The 18,638-nt window shown below is 37.3% G+C and overlaps 1 protein-coding gene across 2 annotated transcripts in view; it reads right to left on the minus strand.

The window, feature by feature from the left end:
- The window catches only part of LOC136416025 (lachesin-like), a 47,200-nt gene that overhangs the window by 23,212 nt on the left and 5,350 nt on the right, over window positions 1-18,638 (minus strand). For both annotated transcript variants that reach the window (XM_066400987.1, XM_066400988.1), the window contains exon 2: window positions 13,827-13,907. In XM_066400987.1, the coding sequence (XP_066257084.1) occupies window positions 13,827-13,905 (79 nt within the window). In that variant the 5' untranslated portion in view covers window positions 13,906-13,907. The remainder of the gene's footprint in view (window positions 1-13,826; window positions 13,908-18,638) is intronic.

Raw genomic sequence — 18,638 nt, forward strand, 5'->3', positions numbered from 1 at the left:
AGGATATAAAAACGTAGCATAAATTGAAGATGTTGGTGGTAGCACCTGGTATGCGGCACAGCAGTGCCGTAGCAACATCATTACCGCATCCGGCACTGTACGTGTTTCGCGTTCCGCATGGAAATATTCCATTAAGCAACCGACTGGCCGACACCAGCCAGTTTCCCTATTTACAGCGTCACCTTATGGCTGCCTGTCTGTTCTGAACAATAAATAATCTCATATTTCCGGGATATACGCCAAACTGAGCCCAAAATGAGACGACCGCAAAGAAGACTTTCTGCTCCCTGTTTTCCTTATTCATTATGGATTATTAATGTGTACCCCAGTTAATTGTATTTTAAAACTACCTACTGATCATTCACTTTTTCCAAGACATGAAATTGCGAAAGGCGCTCCATGAATCTGGGAACTATCGCTCTCAATTTCCATTAGCTCGATTTTCGGGAACTTACCGCTAATTCTAATATGCTTTGACCGTCTGAAGACCTCTGAAAAGCCCCATAAGACGAAACTTCAATATGTGGTTTACAGGAGCTGTAGCGAAGGAAAATGCAAAATTCTGCAAGTGGAGGTCAAATAAATTCGAAAAACCTCGGTTTTGAGGCTGTTCAGTAGATTCTCTAAGAAACTCTGTATATGTGGCTATTTAAAAATTTTAATCCAATTACATGCAATTGTGTGGTAGAATAACATTTACACCATTGACAAATGTGAAGTGAGGTGAATAGTAAGAGTGATAAAGAAGATAAAAGAATCATATTCGCAAAAAGGAACATGTTTTCAAGTAGAGATAAAATCAGTTTCCTTAAGCTCCATGTTCAGCACTCTTGTAACAGCCCTTAGAGGTTCTATCTCCGGCATTTATTCTGTGTTTTAAATACCTGAAAATTACTTCGAAAATCCTGAAAGTAGATTTTGATCCTTTAAACTGTAATGAGGCGATATTCAAAACCCTATAAATAGAGAAAAAATGAATTCCTCTAAGCTCCGCATTTGGAAAATCTTATAGCGATCCTTCGAGGCTCAATATTCCGCTTATTATTCTGTGTTTTAACTGCCTGAGAATTGCTTCAAGATACTTGAAAACGGAACCTGATTCGGTAAACTACATTAGATGTAGGAAGAAAGGATTCGCAGAGGTAAAATCAGCTTCCTTAAGCTTGGCAATTTGTAACAACCATAATAGGCTCCTTATTCTGCTTATTATCCTGTGTTTTTAGTAGCTGAAAATATTTTCAGGTTGGATGAACCAACGAAAAGTTCACAACTTTTAATAAATTCGTTTCATATCTTGCGGGATAAATGCAGTCAACTGCCATGCAGCACTATTTTTGTGTCATCTAAGCTAAGAAGCCGAAGGGTTGAACGTTTACGCTGACGATGATTTTCCTTCGTCAAACCCGACAACTTCTTATTTTCTTGAAGTAAAAAGGAATCAAATAAGCATTCCCACAAACAAAAACAATTCGTCTAAATCGCATCTGCCACACAGAAAGCCCTTAAAGTGACATAATTAAGTTTTAAGATTGAAGTGAGCTCAACTTTCCAGCCGAAGATTTACTGTGTTCGAGCTAAGAAGTTTTCATTGAATTTTAATAAAAATTTGCATGATTTGTTAATCCTTGAAAGAGGGAGAAGTCTGGAGAGATAAAAATATGGAGAATGGGTAACGGCTTGCCTGGCGGAGCGGCCAACTTATAATGAGGAATTTGCGGGGTATTGAGCACATTCTGCTTTTGGAAAAGTCTTATGGCTAGTTAAAGTAACAAACTCAAAGTGGGACTCACTCTATGCCTGCGGCAAATTAACACACTTCATTTAGCGTAATTTATAAATTTTGTTCAGTAACCTCCGCCTGCTACGAGAAAATTTAGCGTTTTCATATATCTTCGGAACACAGCGAAGCAACCTTATTTGGAAATACAAATTGCGCGCATATTATGTGCACATAAAGCTAAAATTTATTCTTTCTTCTAGGGAGATGCCTAGATACTTAGTCTCATGTGGATGACATGGAGGTGCATTCCTTGAGACGACGGCAATTTATTCTTGAATTATGCGATATTGTTTCATTGTGAGAAATGGCAGGAATCTAAAGAAGTCGATTTTCTTTTTAGGGAAAAACTCCATGTGTGGTTATGAAAACGAACAAAATTTACTCCATAGCAAAAATGTACGCAGTTTTTACTTTCCAGAGATTCGTGAATCGCTTCATTACTCCCCATGTAATTTGCAAAATCAGCTTCTACTTTCAGGATTTGCAGCCGTTTTAATGTAGTTGAAACATCGACCAGTTGGTAGAACATGGAGCCCCTCAAGCAAGCTACAAGGTTGCCAAAAATCGAGTTTACAGGAACTGATTAGAGTTTTGGAAATCGTTCATTGCATCTCTTGTAGTAGGCAGGTCCAGGCTCAATGTGTGGCATTTATAAAATCATTATCAGGTCATTACACAACCGACAATTAGCAGACTGTGAAGCGTCTAATGCGATCTGCCAAACTGCCAAAAATCGAGTTTTTCAAGACTGATTTTGTCTCGTAAAAATTCAGAGGGGTCCAACTCAGGTCGGCAGGCACTGGCCACTGGTTATTAAAGTCGAAGACCACACCGAGGAAAAATCACGTCTGCACACATTTGTCTACTTGAAATATCGTCGAATTAATCCTTTAACTAAACACACGTAATGTGTGACACAATCCTGGCAACATCCCCCGTTTCTCCATGTAATGCAGACTGAGCACTGTCGATGGTAGCAGCAGGTGTTATTATTGTCATTCGTGAGTTATAGCCGAAACTTTACCTGAACATAAAGTGCTATAGGTGCTTAGAAATTGGGAGAAGACTAACTGCCGGCAAAGATGTAGGCGCCTAATTAGGTCCAAGGCGTTTCGCAGTAAGATCTTGTGATATATGGCGAAATTGCGTGAGCAATATTGGCGAATTATTTCCATTTAATTAATTAATTAAGGGGATCTTGAATGGAAATGAATTCTCTAGAATTTTTATAAGAATTTAGAGTGTTTGCTTCTCTATAATGACCTTAGCAGAATCATTAAAAAACTTCACGCCATGCTCTCCATTAATTTTTCGCAAGGATTTATCTGGGAGAAATAAAACAGCATGGTGCTATGAAATTACAGCTATTTCCCGGGTATAACTGTATTTATTTTCCCCATCCCGAGCTGACTTTAAATTCTTATGGGAATTTATTAACTGCCCACAAAACACAAGAATTAATAAGACGCTGTGCAGGTTTTACGGTACTACTTCCATGTGGAGCTTAAATATTCTATCAAAGGGGGGTATTTACAACATTCCCACTACTACCTCGCTGCGCTGTACTCTTTTAAATTCCGGAACGTATTCGCACCCGAAAATGCATAAAGAATAAATTTAAATTTACCGTGCCTCGGGTTGCAAACACCCTTTCGCAAAAACTTTGTCGGAATGTACGAATAATTAATGTTTACGATGAATAAGGAAAGGTAGCGCCAACATAAATATTTATTCAGGAATGCTATTTTGATTGATGCTCCTCTTAAAGCTTTAAAACAATGTCGCAGTTTGATGTTACAAAGGATCAAGCATCTGCCGGGAATCGCCGTGGAAGTTAAGAGTATTATATGAGGTTTTAGTTACGGAAATGGGTTCCCTTGAAAACGAGAATATCAGTCAGCGAAAAGAAATGTTCTGTTACGTACAGTTGCGCACGTAAAGTACACACCATATGGGGAATTTCCTGCTTATGCATAAAAAATGTATTTTTGCATAAGCCCAGGTATTCCCATCGGCCACGATCTGCAACAATAATTCTATTACATCAAAGCGATTTTTTCAATCAATATTTCCTGGTTAATCCTCTAATAACCTTCTAATAACCTTCTTAAGGAAAATGCGGGGTATATTGAAGAGGCTGCACACACCTTGATGCAAAACTAATTTAGATTATAAAGCAAGTACTCAGGTTAGCTTATTGCGGTATTTTTTTAAAGCTAATTGACACGGGAATAAATTCATGTACAAATATCTGCGCAAAATGGCTATATCATGTATTAAATAGCTATTATGAATCCAAGCAGATACTAATTACATGTCATAACATTAATAAAGCTGGGAGAGAAAGGCAACAACAATTATTGTTGCTATGGGGCGGTCCAAAAAAACGAACACCTATTTCTATAACATCAATTTCTATGAAATTTTGATATGTGATACCGTTTCGCTTGAAAAACCTCCATAAAAAAGTCCAGCGAGGTCAAATCAGTTGCGCTTGGGGGCGAGAGCTGCCTCTGTTATGACCAGTTATTAATAGAATTAGTATCAATATGAATAGAATTATTGTTACGCGCGTCCTGACCGATTTGAATACCTCGGATATACAAAAAAAAAATTAAAAATTGAAACAGCTCGCGAAATTTTAAGCTTGACATATGCTGTATGTTTGTTTGAGAGTAATTTCTTATAATTTTTGAAGTAGAATTAAAAGATAAAGCCAAAATTTACATAAATCGGTGAGAAAAAAAAATTCCATATGATGCGTACTTTATGCGGGACAGTTAATAACCACAAATATTAGTTAAGAATAAAATTGATTATGCACATTTTAGCGTTAGTATAGACCAGAATCTGTTGCATATTGGCGTGAACAAGAAATTTAGGTTTTTCACATGTTCATTTCTCGCCCTGTAGAACACAACAGAAAAACACTGAAGTCCATGCTCAATATTTCAGCCAAAACTTAATTAAATGGACTTCGCAACACCGCAAGGCGCAGTCAAATCCGTTTATACGTTTCAAAGTTACGAGACTTTGAAAATGTTCCAAAAAACACGGTTCGGAAGGCCGGATTGGAAGGACGAGCAGTTTATAAACCGCTCGCTCTAAGTTTGATTTTATGATTTTATCTGGCACTTTTTATTATGGAAATTTAAACCTACATGAGAACATGAAAGTGTACATGAAATTGGGGTCAATTTTTAATTCAGTGGTTCGATACAAAAAAATCGATACGTAATGACGTATCGATTTTTTTGTATTGCGAATTATGCGAAGATGTGTCGTCACCCGGGATCGACGATTTTTTCAAGGAGGCCTTGGAAATAAAACAACAACCTTTCGATTGTCAATATTGCTGGCGTCTTCAAGGTTTCCGCCGTTTCGCTTGTTAAAAATATTACATTTCCAGTGAAACTATAGGAAAATTTTGAGATAGTTTGTGCGGAGATGAAGGTTAATTCCATGGAAACGTAACGAGTGTTCGTTCAAGGTCGTGCCCTGCTGGCAACAGGTAAAAATCGTGCTATTAAAATTCGATTTGGCCTGGTAGTACCGCGCATATCGTGTCGTTCGCGCTCGGGTTTCCGAAGTCGCACGAACGCTCAAGCGGCAAACCTCGATGCAGCTCAAACTGAATTTAAGGAAAAGTTTCAACTTTTAAGAAGAAAAAAGTCATAAGCGAACGTGAGACCGGGAGTCTAGTTCTTTGTCGAGCGCTAGCAAATATCAATTATTCATGGAATTTTATTTTTATTTTAGTTCTGATATTACTCAGTACCACGCAATAATGCCTGATAACATCAAGAATAGCCGATAATTCCGCTTATATCTCCGATACCTCCATTTATTTCTATTACTTTATTAATAATACTGCATATTTTATATCGCTGAATAGGGAGTATAAATTAAAATATGATTTTTGAACGTGGTCTTCTTATTACTATTTTATTCGGTTTTCTAAAATCGACAAAATTATATTTTTTCTAAACCTTCAGTCAGCCATAAACTTTTCACGACACGGATTGGTTCGAATTGATTCCTGAAAAGTGCAAATCTCTGCCCATTTAATTGACACTCCGTATAAATATTTCATGGCGTGACGCAAAAGATAGCACATTGAGGTACGGTCCAAATTCTAAGATAAGAAAAAATTTAATTGAACATAAGGTTTATTTTCTTCGAGGAATAGTTGAAGTTTGGAATATTTAGCGCTTACGAAGAAGTAGGTGCAATGAATATGAAGTAAGTCATAAAATTTCCATTTTACAATTTTATTACTCGCTTCATATTCATTATGTGCAAACGTTAAAAATTTCAAACTTATAGGAAAAATTAGTAGACAATTAAACTTGGGGAAATCACCATTCAATGATAAAAAAATATTAATTTTTCCCATAAAATATCTAAATCGAATGTATTCATGAAAATAGCTAACTATTTCCTAGTTTTATTTGACTATAAACGAAAACTTATTACAGTTAACAAGCTCCTTGCCCTTTTACGTCCCTCTATATTCTCCCTAGATCTTTCTCTTATACTCTATCCAGTACAAAAAAGAGCACGAACAGGCAAATTTACAAGAACACGAAGGACACGAACACATGCATTAAATTTGGTTTTTCAGCGTCTCAGACAGTTTCTTGCATTTTTTTAGACTCCCCTGTCTAAACTGATCAGAATTTGAGCTGACCTGAATCACCCAACTACTACTCTACTAGAAGAGCTGATATTCTCCCTTCCGATTGCAGGAAAGAACGATACTAATCAAAATATTTATTAAGGCGTAACGAAACTGCCAGTTTACTCCACAGACATTTCCTGGCTGTACAGATTGGCCAAATATAATACAATAATTTAATTAGGACTCAATGATAATTCATTCCTCATTTAAATACAAAATACAATTTAAGGGAAAACGAAACAAAGAAATTCCGTCTCTCGGTTTGTTTACGTAATGAAGTCTTATTTACGGTCCTTTGTTTGATATAAATCAATTTGTTTGTAGGACTTTATCGCTGAAATAAGATATTTTTCGCAGCAAAATTTGCTGAAAAAAATTTAATATTCGAGACGCATAACATTATCTCTTTAAAATTCCTCAGAATTAAAGTTTCTCTAGCGAAATACGATAAGACTTCACAACGACCTCCATACAATTGTGACAAAAAGCCACTTTTAGTTAAATTTGATAGCAAATTTGTATTCCCGGCCACACACAGTATACAGTACATGTTTAAAATATGCAATGCGATAAAGGGACATTTTCTTAATGTGGGCTGCAAAAGCGAGTGCTAAAGACGCAAATTTCGAAACAGAAAAAGTGATATGATTCCTTTGTTCTTGGATGTGACCGAAATAATAGAGTCGTTCCGAATATCCATATATCACTGGCGAGGAACATAATATAAAATTCAGACACAATTTTCCAGGCAAAACATTGTTAGGTGTCTTTTAAGTTTCGATACGAGGCGCTGAAGAGGCACACCGGAAATAAGGCATCCGCCTCTGTATGGCAATTTACTATTTACATTTTGGAAAGTCATTCTCTTTTTGTGGAACGTTCACTTTGTGCAAAAGATTTCGGTATAATATGGAATCAGGGGACGTACAAAAAGCCTCAAACCCAAGAAGATGGATGTGGGAGAGAGCATAATGTAGAATTTGTAGTAGAAGCAAATTGCTCTATAACGTGACAAACGCAGCCAATTTTGTTGTCTAAGTTTCGTTGACAACTGAGTACGTTTCTTCAGCTACAATAAAGCTATTTTTAGTCCTTTTTGCTTACCAAAAATAATAAACTCGATTTCGCCCAACGAGGCAGAAACAACTCCCATCCATGTCTTTCTTTACTCCCTTGTGTTTAACTTCGAAAAACTTAACAAAGTAAAACATTTTCTTTCCCATGTCAAAGGACATGATGGGAGCACATCTTTTGCCCTGAAATTTCCCCAAATGTAGCTTTCAATTAAATGTATTTATTAAGTTTATAAGTGCACATATCCTCGGACTAGCAAATTGCCAATTTAAGCAAATAATACCCTTAAAGAGCTTCGATATTCCAAACATGAGCAATACTTGAATTTAAAGTTATTTCGAATACACAGCTTGTTGACTGACTCCACTAAGTTATAAGTACGAGAGGGGATTGTTGCGTTCGTGTTCCTGAATTCATTATATTAAAAGTTATATCAGATCGACCTTAACATCCGCCATGTCAGGAGCTTTCAAGTTTAGTTGGGATTATAAATTTCGCCTAACAACTACTTATTGAAGCATGTCTGAGAGGTTTCTCTTTCTGCGAATAAAAGTGCATCAGCAGGATTGAAAATTGTACTTCCTGCACGAGTTGTTGCGGTCCAAATCTTCGAAAACTAGAATCGTTTAATTTAATTTGCTACGCAAATGGCAGAGCCTCCTAATTTCAAAAGTTTAAAAGGGAAGTGTATCCGAGTTTCAATCAAGATGTTCAAATTAACTTTTAATGACTTATGTAGTAGATAACAACTGGGGGTGAAAAAACCCTTGGCCCGAGTCGTTGGCATTTCGCACTGCATTTTTCTCGGTTGACGCTCGGATTGTTCGTACATTGGCCATCAGAAGGATCAGACGAGAAAGCTCCTCTAGAATACCTAAAAATATTGTACAAAACTAAATTAAAATAAACGTAAATAAAATTTTAAAAATTCTATTATAACGTGTAAAAAAAGGAAAATGAAACGCGAGGAAAAAGAGTTACTCCTTTACAGATTCTTCAAACCCTAAAACACCCCTTAACAAAATTGAACAGAACTGATGTCTAATTAAAAAAATATTGAAATCCCCCGAGTCAGGCAATAATAGTTTTCAATTAGAGGGGATTTTATAATTCCGGAAATGGAGCTTTTTCCTTTGGCGAAACATTCTTCGTCAGCATGTCAGCCGGCGCTATAATCAGTTGTCGGCTTTGCTATAATGAACGCTGATTCAAGCACTTTACCAAATATCTCCAGGATAATCATTTGTGACTGATGACTGAATTGATTTAAGCTATTCGCCATTCTCATGACTGCAGTTCGCTCGCGAAATAATTGAACAAGACTAGCTGATGTTGGCCCAGTGAACAAAATAACGTCAAGACGCGATTTCGGTTTAGGGGACTGTATGAAAAATTCACTATGTCGGAATTGGTTTAGAGAACTAGGAATTAGAGCAAAAAAATGCTGCAATAAAGAACAAATATTGGGCGTTGAGAGGTTGATATTGCCGAAAGAGAACCAGGTTAATGTCGCAATAATTCTCTTGAACTGATATATTTTACATAAAAATGGCATCAGCTCGGGATATAATGTACTGTATAAAAAATATTTCCCTGGAGTTCTTTTCATTTCGGATACCTGTGAAATGGCAAAAAGTCATCCCTGCTTTGCATTTTACCCGCGTTATTATCCCTTTACCTTTTTCAAAAGTACTTCTATATGATCTCATTTTTTACGCGCGGCTTTGGACTAACTTTAATATATTTTCTTTCCTCACTCATTTAGGGTGGTGTAAAGCTGCCTGGAGAAAGTTAAAAAATGCGAAAATCTCGCTGTTTTGCAACTTTTTAACATACCCGTCTACGTTACAAGATTTTGTCGGGGAAATCATGTGGGCGGAATTGCAAAAGATCTGCAAGATTTTGGAGAAACCCTCAAATTGCTCTAGGAGAACTGAGCAACGAGAAATCGAGAAGATTTAGCGTCTCTTGAGAAAATCAAAGCGAACTCTGAGAAACTTCCTTTTTCTGTGGTTCGGCTCGGTAAAAAAACTCGAGAAAACCGCAAGAAAAGTAATACCAACTCTAAGGAAATTTCTCAATTTTTCCAGTTTTCTGGAGTCTCTGAGGGTTTCCCCAAAGCAAAAATTTTATAATATCATTATAAAGCTAACATCAACTTTAGGAAACTTTCCCAAGTTTCCTTTTTCGCCGTGGCTCGTTTTTGCAAAACTAAAATTGTAGAAAATCTTGTGGAAGGAATTTTCTAGAAGGTTTTCTCAAGTTGGTTAACATAGCCATCGTTTCAGGTAGTTTGCTAAAATGGTTCTAACTGGTGTATTAATTAAAAATTAAGGAAATTGCTGTTTTAAAATGTTAAAAAGTGTACGAGAAAACTGGGAAATATTTAAAATTACTTTTAACGGCAATAGATTCTGTTGGCGTTTAGGTTAGTTCGGACGAGTTCAGGTTAATTCAGGTTCAAGTTCGCCGCCCTTCGGCCGCATCAAAGCCCATATGGGCCCGATTCAATTTAAATACTCGCTCTAATTGAAAACTAATTAAACCAGCCGAGTTCTATTATTTTATCAACATCAATTACAATCATGCACGTTGCAATACAAGCAGAAAATTTAATTGCCTCCATTCCAAACGGACCTACAAATTTACTCAAATGGCTGCAGCCCTAGGGCTAATGACTCACTACAACCCGATGGTTTCGTTTAAATATTTCAGAACGAGAGGAAACATGATCGTTTCGAAACTAAATGTTTTCCTTAGCGATCCAAATCTGCTTAATTTCAGGCAAAATCCTGTTTGCGAGTAAAAATCTTGTTGATCGGCAGTTTCGTTTTTCGATATGTTTGCATCAAACTTGCAGTCTAATACGACGCTTATAAGAATAAATATACTCACTTATCCCTGGAACGGTAGGAGAAATAGGGGATTACAAAATACACTGCGAAAGGGCTTACCTCCGTAAGCGCCCTTTTGTCAAGATTGTAACTAATACTTCGCTTTGATATTCGAGACTGCTTTATGGTCCCTATTGACGTAAAATGATAAAGGCCATTTTCAGGAAAAAGAGAATCCATATTTGCCTAAAAAATACTTATTCGTCAAGTTTGTTGGAATAGTTCTATTTAAAGTTTTATCTCATTGCCCAGAAAACAACGAAAGCAAATTCGGAACTGAGAATCCATTTAATTCGGGAACATCCCTGGGCAATTCATTGACCAGAATGTAAAAACTTTTGCTCTTAGGCCAGAACTAACCGGGAAAGAGTAGTAAACCTGTTAAACCCAAAATTACCTTAGGCTATGTGCCAGTATAGAATTTCTTTCCCGGCTAATGATTTACACAAATTATCTATATTAAATTGAGTACAAGCCCTAACAAATGGCATTAAAGCTGGAACTGTAGAACGTCGTTTGCTCGGTTTAAGCACCCTCCAGACTGTGCACTCATAACTGAAGAAATTACCTTCTTGCCATCTATAAAATTGGAGACAGATGTTAAGCTCTCCTTACTCTACATAAGATCCAAACTGGGCCGAGTAACGACCGATAAGGGGAAATGTCTGTTGCATCTTTAAGATTATCCCCGAAGCCAATAAAAGGGGGAGGATTTTGAGTTTTAAATTCCACTCATTGTTTCGGAATTGTCTCAAATGTTACTCAAGTTGTAATTAAAGATTTGCACCCTCCCAAGCCGCCCCCGAAAGAATTTCTCAGATCATTCAAATTCAGTGGAAAAGATTGTTGAAAGTTTTATATTTATAAAGCATTTTAATATTGTATTTTATACAGAAGAAACTTTTGCATTACAAAGTTTATGTCTTAGCTCAGTCCTTCGGTGAAAAGTTCGGATCAAAATTTTAGCATAAGCTTTCATTTCGGGAAGGAAAAATTATATGAATTTCGAAGGGATTTTGTTTTAAGTTTCCTAGATTTGTCACAGCGTTCACAGGCTGAAAACAACTCAGAAAAAAATAGGGAAAGGGGTTGATTAATTCAGAAAATTGGGTTCCTGAAGGCCTAATGAATCCATAAGAGAAATATTCTTTTTTTTCCCAACCTTTTATTTTCTCAATGTTTTTTTTTATTTTTGGGACAACCTTAAGCTCTTCAGGAGCATTTCCATAATTGGATCTTCAAGGATAATCTAAAATACGACTGAGACAACTGTCCATTTTCTCCTTTCCTAGTGACTCAGCTTTTCATCAAGCCACCGGTTGGATTTATAAGGGTTTCAAAAAGTGCTTTAAAAATTTTAAGTACTTTCGCATTTTCCAGAATCCCCAAAAATGCCCTTTTCACTTATTGTGTTCTCCTCAGAAACTTTTAAACAAACACTCGGACATGGACCAATAAAATTTCATTATTGTGGAACAATTCACAATCAGAAGAATCTCGACCCGCCCACATTGGAAAGCTCTTGAGGTGGCATGTTACAGAGCAATTCAAAATTGATATCTCAATCCACACCAGTCTATGAAGAAGTGTTATGAAAGAATCTATGATAAACTAGAACCCTCAAAGAGATCCAATACCCATCTGGAGGGCCCGCAACGCAATTTATCTCATTGCAAGGACCTCAATGACCCTAGAAATTGAGATAAATGTTAGAGCAGCTCTAATGCTTTGCTTATCACTTATAACACTCCCTCAAGATTTGACAGTGCAAGCCGAAATTGTATCTTAGAGCTCGCAATAGCGGTCGTTTGCGGACTATTGGATCTACGAAACTGCTTTACTTATTTTGTTCCGGTGGACTTTTCCAGGATTAGTAAGCATTGAAAATGAAGACATGCTCAACATAACCGAAGAACATTAGGGTACGTGTTTTAGGAATCTCCTTGGAAGGCGACAGGGAAAAACTATCATCACTCTCTCACGGCTTGTACAGACGTGACTTCGCAACTTTAGCAATCACCCCATCACATTAATCTTGCGCCGCCTAAGGGTTGTGGAGCTTTATTCTCGAGTCGCTTCATTAAAAATGCCCTTTATGGATTTATAGAGTTAATGTGTACATGCATTTTCCGAGCCTCGTTTAGGCTAAATTAAGGAACATTGGGGATTCGATGCAGTAATTACTACATCAGAATTAATAGTAGAAAATTATACCTATACTTGGAGGAACCTGGATTCAATGTAGGAAAATCACAGAAGATAGAGTGATCACGCCTGTTACAGTCCAGCTTATCCCCTGATTTCCGGAAATGGGAGAATGGCTTGAAGGAAAAATTTCTGAGTAGAAAGTTAAAAGTGATCTGGAATAGGATTTATGTAATTTGCGGAAAATCCAGACAGTGAAGTAAATTATTTTGTTCGTGCTCGAGTGAGTTTAATTCACCTGGAGGAATTCATTAAAATTTTTCTTTGTGTGCCATGACCCCGAAATTAAAAGAAAAGAAATATGGAACTTCCACATGTGGTCCCCCCTGAATACGTCTTTGCTCTCGCGGGAACTCAATTTCATATTTTTTTCGGCATACCTTGAGTGGCACAAAATAAGGTTAAAATTCAGTAGCGTATCCTGTTGGTTAAAAATATACAAAATTTCCGAACTTCTATCTGCCTACGCCACTACTATAACACCTCAATTATGGATTTGCATTGAAGCATTGTCAACATAAATACGTAAAAATTTTATTCCCACCCATGCTAATATCCCAGAAATAACACCGTTCCATTATCAATAATTGTCGTTCCCCATCACAAAGTTTAAAACAAACAGCGGAATATTGCATTTAAATATTTCATGTTTGAGTCAAGTTAAACTCGACTTCGTATAAATATTTGGGCAGGAAATTTGGTGTATTTGGTTTCGTTGTTTATTTGGGAATAGCGAGAAGACGTTAATATGAAGTAAAATGAAAATGTCATAGATGTTATTCCCCTCGAACCAAGGTTGAAAATGCCGTGTCAGATAAAGCTCACCCGAGAGAAAAAACTGAAAAGGGAAATGGAAAAAATGTAATAACAGCCTGTTTGCTTAGTTGACGTTTGCTATTTTTCTATAAAGCTCTCAGTGTTTCATATAAAGGAGAAAGGTCTGCCCATTAACCTATTGTCTCATACAAAAATCAATAATTTAAAATCCTCTTTTCAACTGAATATTTCACATGATCCTATAAGAGGTATTTGTATCGGGCATTCAATAGAAACTGTCCACATTTTATTGCCCAACCTGAGTATTGCATTCTTTGCCAGATTTATCGGACAAATTGGCAATATCTGAAGTACAAGGGACGTTTTTGAAGGGATTCATAGGCGTTCTAATTGCGACTTGAAAAGTATTGCTCACCACTAAAATAACAGCTCATCAACATCAATTGTAGAATGCTCCAGTGACACGCTCTCTGCGTCTGGAAACGGGCACCCATTCCTGGAAAATAAATATCCTGGTTAGGTCAGGATTTCTGGCACTATTGACCTTAATGTGAGGGTTAATATATTATAAACATCAGCCCGAGAGCCCGAAATATATTAACCCTGCATCTCTACTAATAGCTAAAGAGGCATAGGCTTTAGGAACTGTCATTACGAGAAACCCACATTCTCTTCCCCTAACGAGACCGACAGACTGCCATCAAATTACACCCTAAAAGGGCATAAAACGAACAAGTCCGTCCCTGGTGGATGGGAGAATGTTCCCGAGGAATCAACAGTAAATTCCCATATTGTTTTGTTCTCTTAGAGTCTCCATTTAAATATTGAAGCTATCTTTAGAGTGATGGAGAAAGGGAGTTTTTAAATATTCATAAATTATCTTTGCAGTTTAAATATTGACGCTGTCTTGAGACAGATGTAGGGAAGGAGTTCTCAAATAATGTGAACAAATCTCTCCCTCATAGTCTTATCTGCTTTGTCACAGCTCCAAATATTTCTTTAAAGGATTAAACCCCGAAAGTCATATATCCCACAGGATTTACGGGATTTACCATACAAATGAATTTCGTTTTTGCGAACTCATTGTAGGTATTTTATTCGTCAGCAGCAGTAATCTACGGTCGTTTGTGTGTGTCCGGATAAACCGCACCCATTGCGCCCCTCACTCCCCAAATTGCTGCTTGTTCGAACTTACTAACTACCTGAACTAATAATGGCATAATTCTTACTTGTCGAAGCCTTAATTAATGCTAGATAATTTGGCAAATTGATGGTTTCGGGTGAATCGTGTGTGCATACGTAAGCGTTATGTTAGGGTGTTAATTGGTGGGCTTCTTGAGAAATTGCAGGATTTAACAAGAATTTCTAATTTCGAAGAAAACACTTCGAACACATCGGCATTGCACCGAAATGATCAGTATAAACGGGAGTTAACAAGTTCAAAAAGAAAATTGACAACTACACACCTTTCTTCATGCACCATGAACCTAAGGGTCAAATGTGCATAGCATTGAATAACGGAGGGTTAGAGAAATTGCAGGATTTAACGGAAATTTAACAGAATCCTTATTTCCGCATCAATCAAAAACTGACAAAATCCCTTTTTCCAGGTATTCTATTGGTTTAGACTGGCCAAGACGAAGAAATATGAGGCTTACGACGTAAAGAAAACATGTTCATATGGAGAACCATTTAGTACACTTAAACCCTGATAATTACCTGAACTTTCTCGTTCCCAATTTATGAAGCGCTGGACGAAAAACGATGCCAATGGGAATGGGTTGATTGAGAAGATCTGCTGTAGGACAGCGGAGCATGTAGCAACAAAATAACCGACAACACTGGCAATAACGCCTCATCATTTATATTATTTATTATTATACTTTTATATTAACCCATCTAAGCAACGACGAGCTGTACGAACTGCGAAGACTACGAAATATCACAAGTAAATTGGTGGGAGGACGAAAGGACGTTAACGACGCTAACACTGAAGACCACCGACGACGACCCCTAAAACCTCCCTATGCTATTACCCTCATTTTGCTGTTTCTTTGAGTTAATCTCGAAATTCGGTTAGTAGTTTTGCAGTTTTATCAATCTTTGCATCAATAGAGACATGTATCAGGTTCGTTTATGCTGATTTGCGGATCAGCTTAAAGTAAAATCCGTAGTATTTGAGAATAGGAAAAAGATGAAATCCTGAAACTTGGAGTCAAACTGAGAGGGGAGCGTAGGGAGTCATATTTCGAGAACTTCCTCTCTTAAGATTTTGACATTTGAAGGCAAAAATTTGTAGAGAGCAATTTACGAAAAGTGCTTCAAATTGCCCGCCCCAAAATTGGACTCAAATTGAGGGTATCTAAAGAGAGCTGTCTCACGAGTGCAAAGCTTTCATCAGATTCGAGGCTCCTTCCCAAAATTCGCTCTTTCCATATCCTCACCTGCAAATAGTCCTCATTTCTCAATTAAAAGTAGAGGACAATTATTAATGAAAATGATGAACATTTTGCTGAAATTGATGATCTCTTCATTTTCTGATTCGATCTCTGGATTGTGCTCGATGCCACACCTCTAATTTTGAAATCAGCACGTTCTCCTCAAATTAAGCTTTCCACTGGGTATTCACTGAACCAGGCACACGTAGATCATATTATTGAGCTATTTTACCAGAAACCAAGCGCTAATTAGGTCTTGTTTAAGGTTTGACCTTTTCAGCATACTCCACAATTAAACTGCAGCTTAGCATAAATAAACAAACTTCAATCCTGCGGTAGTTTTGAAACAAATTATGCATCTAAACTTAATCGTAACGTCTGTTTTCGTTTCACATTTTCAAATAAAATTAATTATAACTGGAACAGTCCGTGCAGCGTTAACAGAAAATAAATTTTGTTTTGCTTATCCGTTTGTTTATGTTTCGGTTGCAAATGTGCCAAGATATATACTTGAAATAGAAATTATTTAGGGCGATTGTAAGGGAAAAATATCCGTGCTAACAAGCAAAAACATGTGCGAAAAAGATTAACCAAACCCATACATCTTCCTGGACCCGGGGTTTACGAACAGCAAGGAAATCCATACAAAACCTAAAAGATCTTGAGTGATATCTGAGAGTAAAGGTGTAAATAGGCATTAAACTGACAAATATCCCCGGCAAAAGCGAATTGAGGGATTCAGGGTAAATAATATATATGCTTTTTGATGTCGTTTTCCTCCATACATTTGTCACGGAATACTGACATACAGTCCATTACAAATCTGCAACGACAAATCTCCTTTTACGAGGGACTTCTTCCACCCTTATGGCCCCGAATAAAAGTTGAATGTGCTGCATGGTTAGCAATGAAAGAAATATGCACCCTTCAAGGGCTTTAAGTGATTTAATTAGGGGTTGAATTGGGCTTAACGACAATAGCCCTTTTCGATGCTATTAGAGCTAAACCCTGAAAGTTTGGGTGTTCGCTCACACCATGCGCCCACAAGACTACTCGTTTTAACGGGTTAAATTTAGTCGCCAGCTAAAAAACCCTATGAAAACAACTCTTACATAGTTTTATATGGTGATGAGGTCGATACCTTTTATGGCGGAACTTTTTAGAGTTCTGCGCTATATATCATAATAAAAGAAGCTCTTAAAGCAGTCTCCCCGATATCTGCTCAATACCATCCGGCGATCTTCGAACTTTTTAATTCTTTCACCTGTCAAGCCGCGTTTTCCCGATTCCTCCTTTCTATTTGCTTCCGGATGGCCCTCTATTTAGTTTAACAAATGGAATTATGATGAATAGTGACAGACCCCGATAATAATTCGATCTCATTACTTCGGGAGAAACATAGCAGCCATGGTATAATGGGGCAAATAAATAATGAATTACATTCTCAAATTCACCTATCCAGCAAGATTTTCGCCAAGATGCTAAACCTAAGTAATTAGGAAGCGAAACTGCAAACCGCAGTTCCCTTCATTTACATTTCGCCAGTGCGGATCATGATGCTTTGTGCCTCACAGGGAGGAGTGCAAAATATTGCTCGAACATTTTGTAAACGCTTTGGAAGTTTTTCAATCGTCCATCTAGAAAATTTGAGGTTAAATGGTAAGAAAATCAAATCCTGGGGAGAATGTTTTTATTATTTTGTCCTTGGGAAATTTTTGAATAAGCCCATCACAAATGCGATGCTTGAAAGATTAGTTCAAACCAACGATCTAGAAGAGCTGGATAGAGCAGCGTCCGTTTTCTGACAAATGAGACACTAAGCCATGGCGGCGAAATCGCAGGAAGTGACGTCACCGTAGCCGTTTACGATTTCAAGAAACCTTTTTATAAGGGGTTGCTTCATGCTTCCTGAAGTCAGAACATGTTCCCCGTCTTCGAAACTCATCTGTGCCTCATGAGAGTCCTGAAGACTCATGAAGAAGTTTCTTTTCAGCGACTTTTGCGAATGGAAACTTGACTCAAATTTCTGAGGAAACAGAGAGCTCTGATCGATGTGGTGGTGCGTCGTGATGTCATACTCCGATGTTCTCAAGACAGGTCGATAACAATCGCTTTCTCCAACTGCTCGTTTAAGCCTGATCCAGGCACTTCCATCCCTAAAGGAAAATATAATATAAAAGTTTTCATATTCCTTCAATGGCATGACCACCACTCGGTAATCGATCTTAATATTAAAGAACTTCCCATCACTTGAATTCTCAATTTCGGTATCTGTTCAGCGCCAAGCGGCGGTCTCCCAACTTTTTAATTCTTTAACCTGTCAACTTCCGACCCCTCCCTTATTCCTTTCTTTCTATTTGTCTTTCAGCGACAAGACCCTCTATTTAGTTTGATAATTGGAATTATGATGAATAGTGACAGACTCTGATAATTTTTCCTTATTGTTTTATGGGCCATTCACTTCTTTAAATATTCCTTCTTTGTGCTTACTCCGAAAATTTCCTTTAGGTATAATTCGAGGAGAAGTGATTTAGATTTAGTTGGATTAACGACATTTTCTGTCCAACCAGTCAGAATTCGCTGTCTGTGTCAGTTTCTCTTGAAAGCTTACTGTTACGCCATAATATCCTAGATAAATGTATTCGTATACAACAAGGAATCCGATCTAAAATGCCAATATGTTATTCCCCTTGAATCTCTCAATTTGCATCTGCGGGTGATATTTCTTCGCCTAATGCCAATTTACACCTTTGCTCACAGAGCTGGTACTCAGCATCTTTTATGCTTTG

The sequence above is a fragment of the Euwallacea similis genome, chromosome 22, assembly GCF_039881205.1.
Source record: "Euwallacea similis isolate ESF13 chromosome 22, ESF131.1, whole genome shotgun sequence".
NCBI classification, from domain to species: Eukaryota; Metazoa; Arthropoda; class Insecta; order Coleoptera; family Curculionidae; genus Euwallacea; species Euwallacea similis.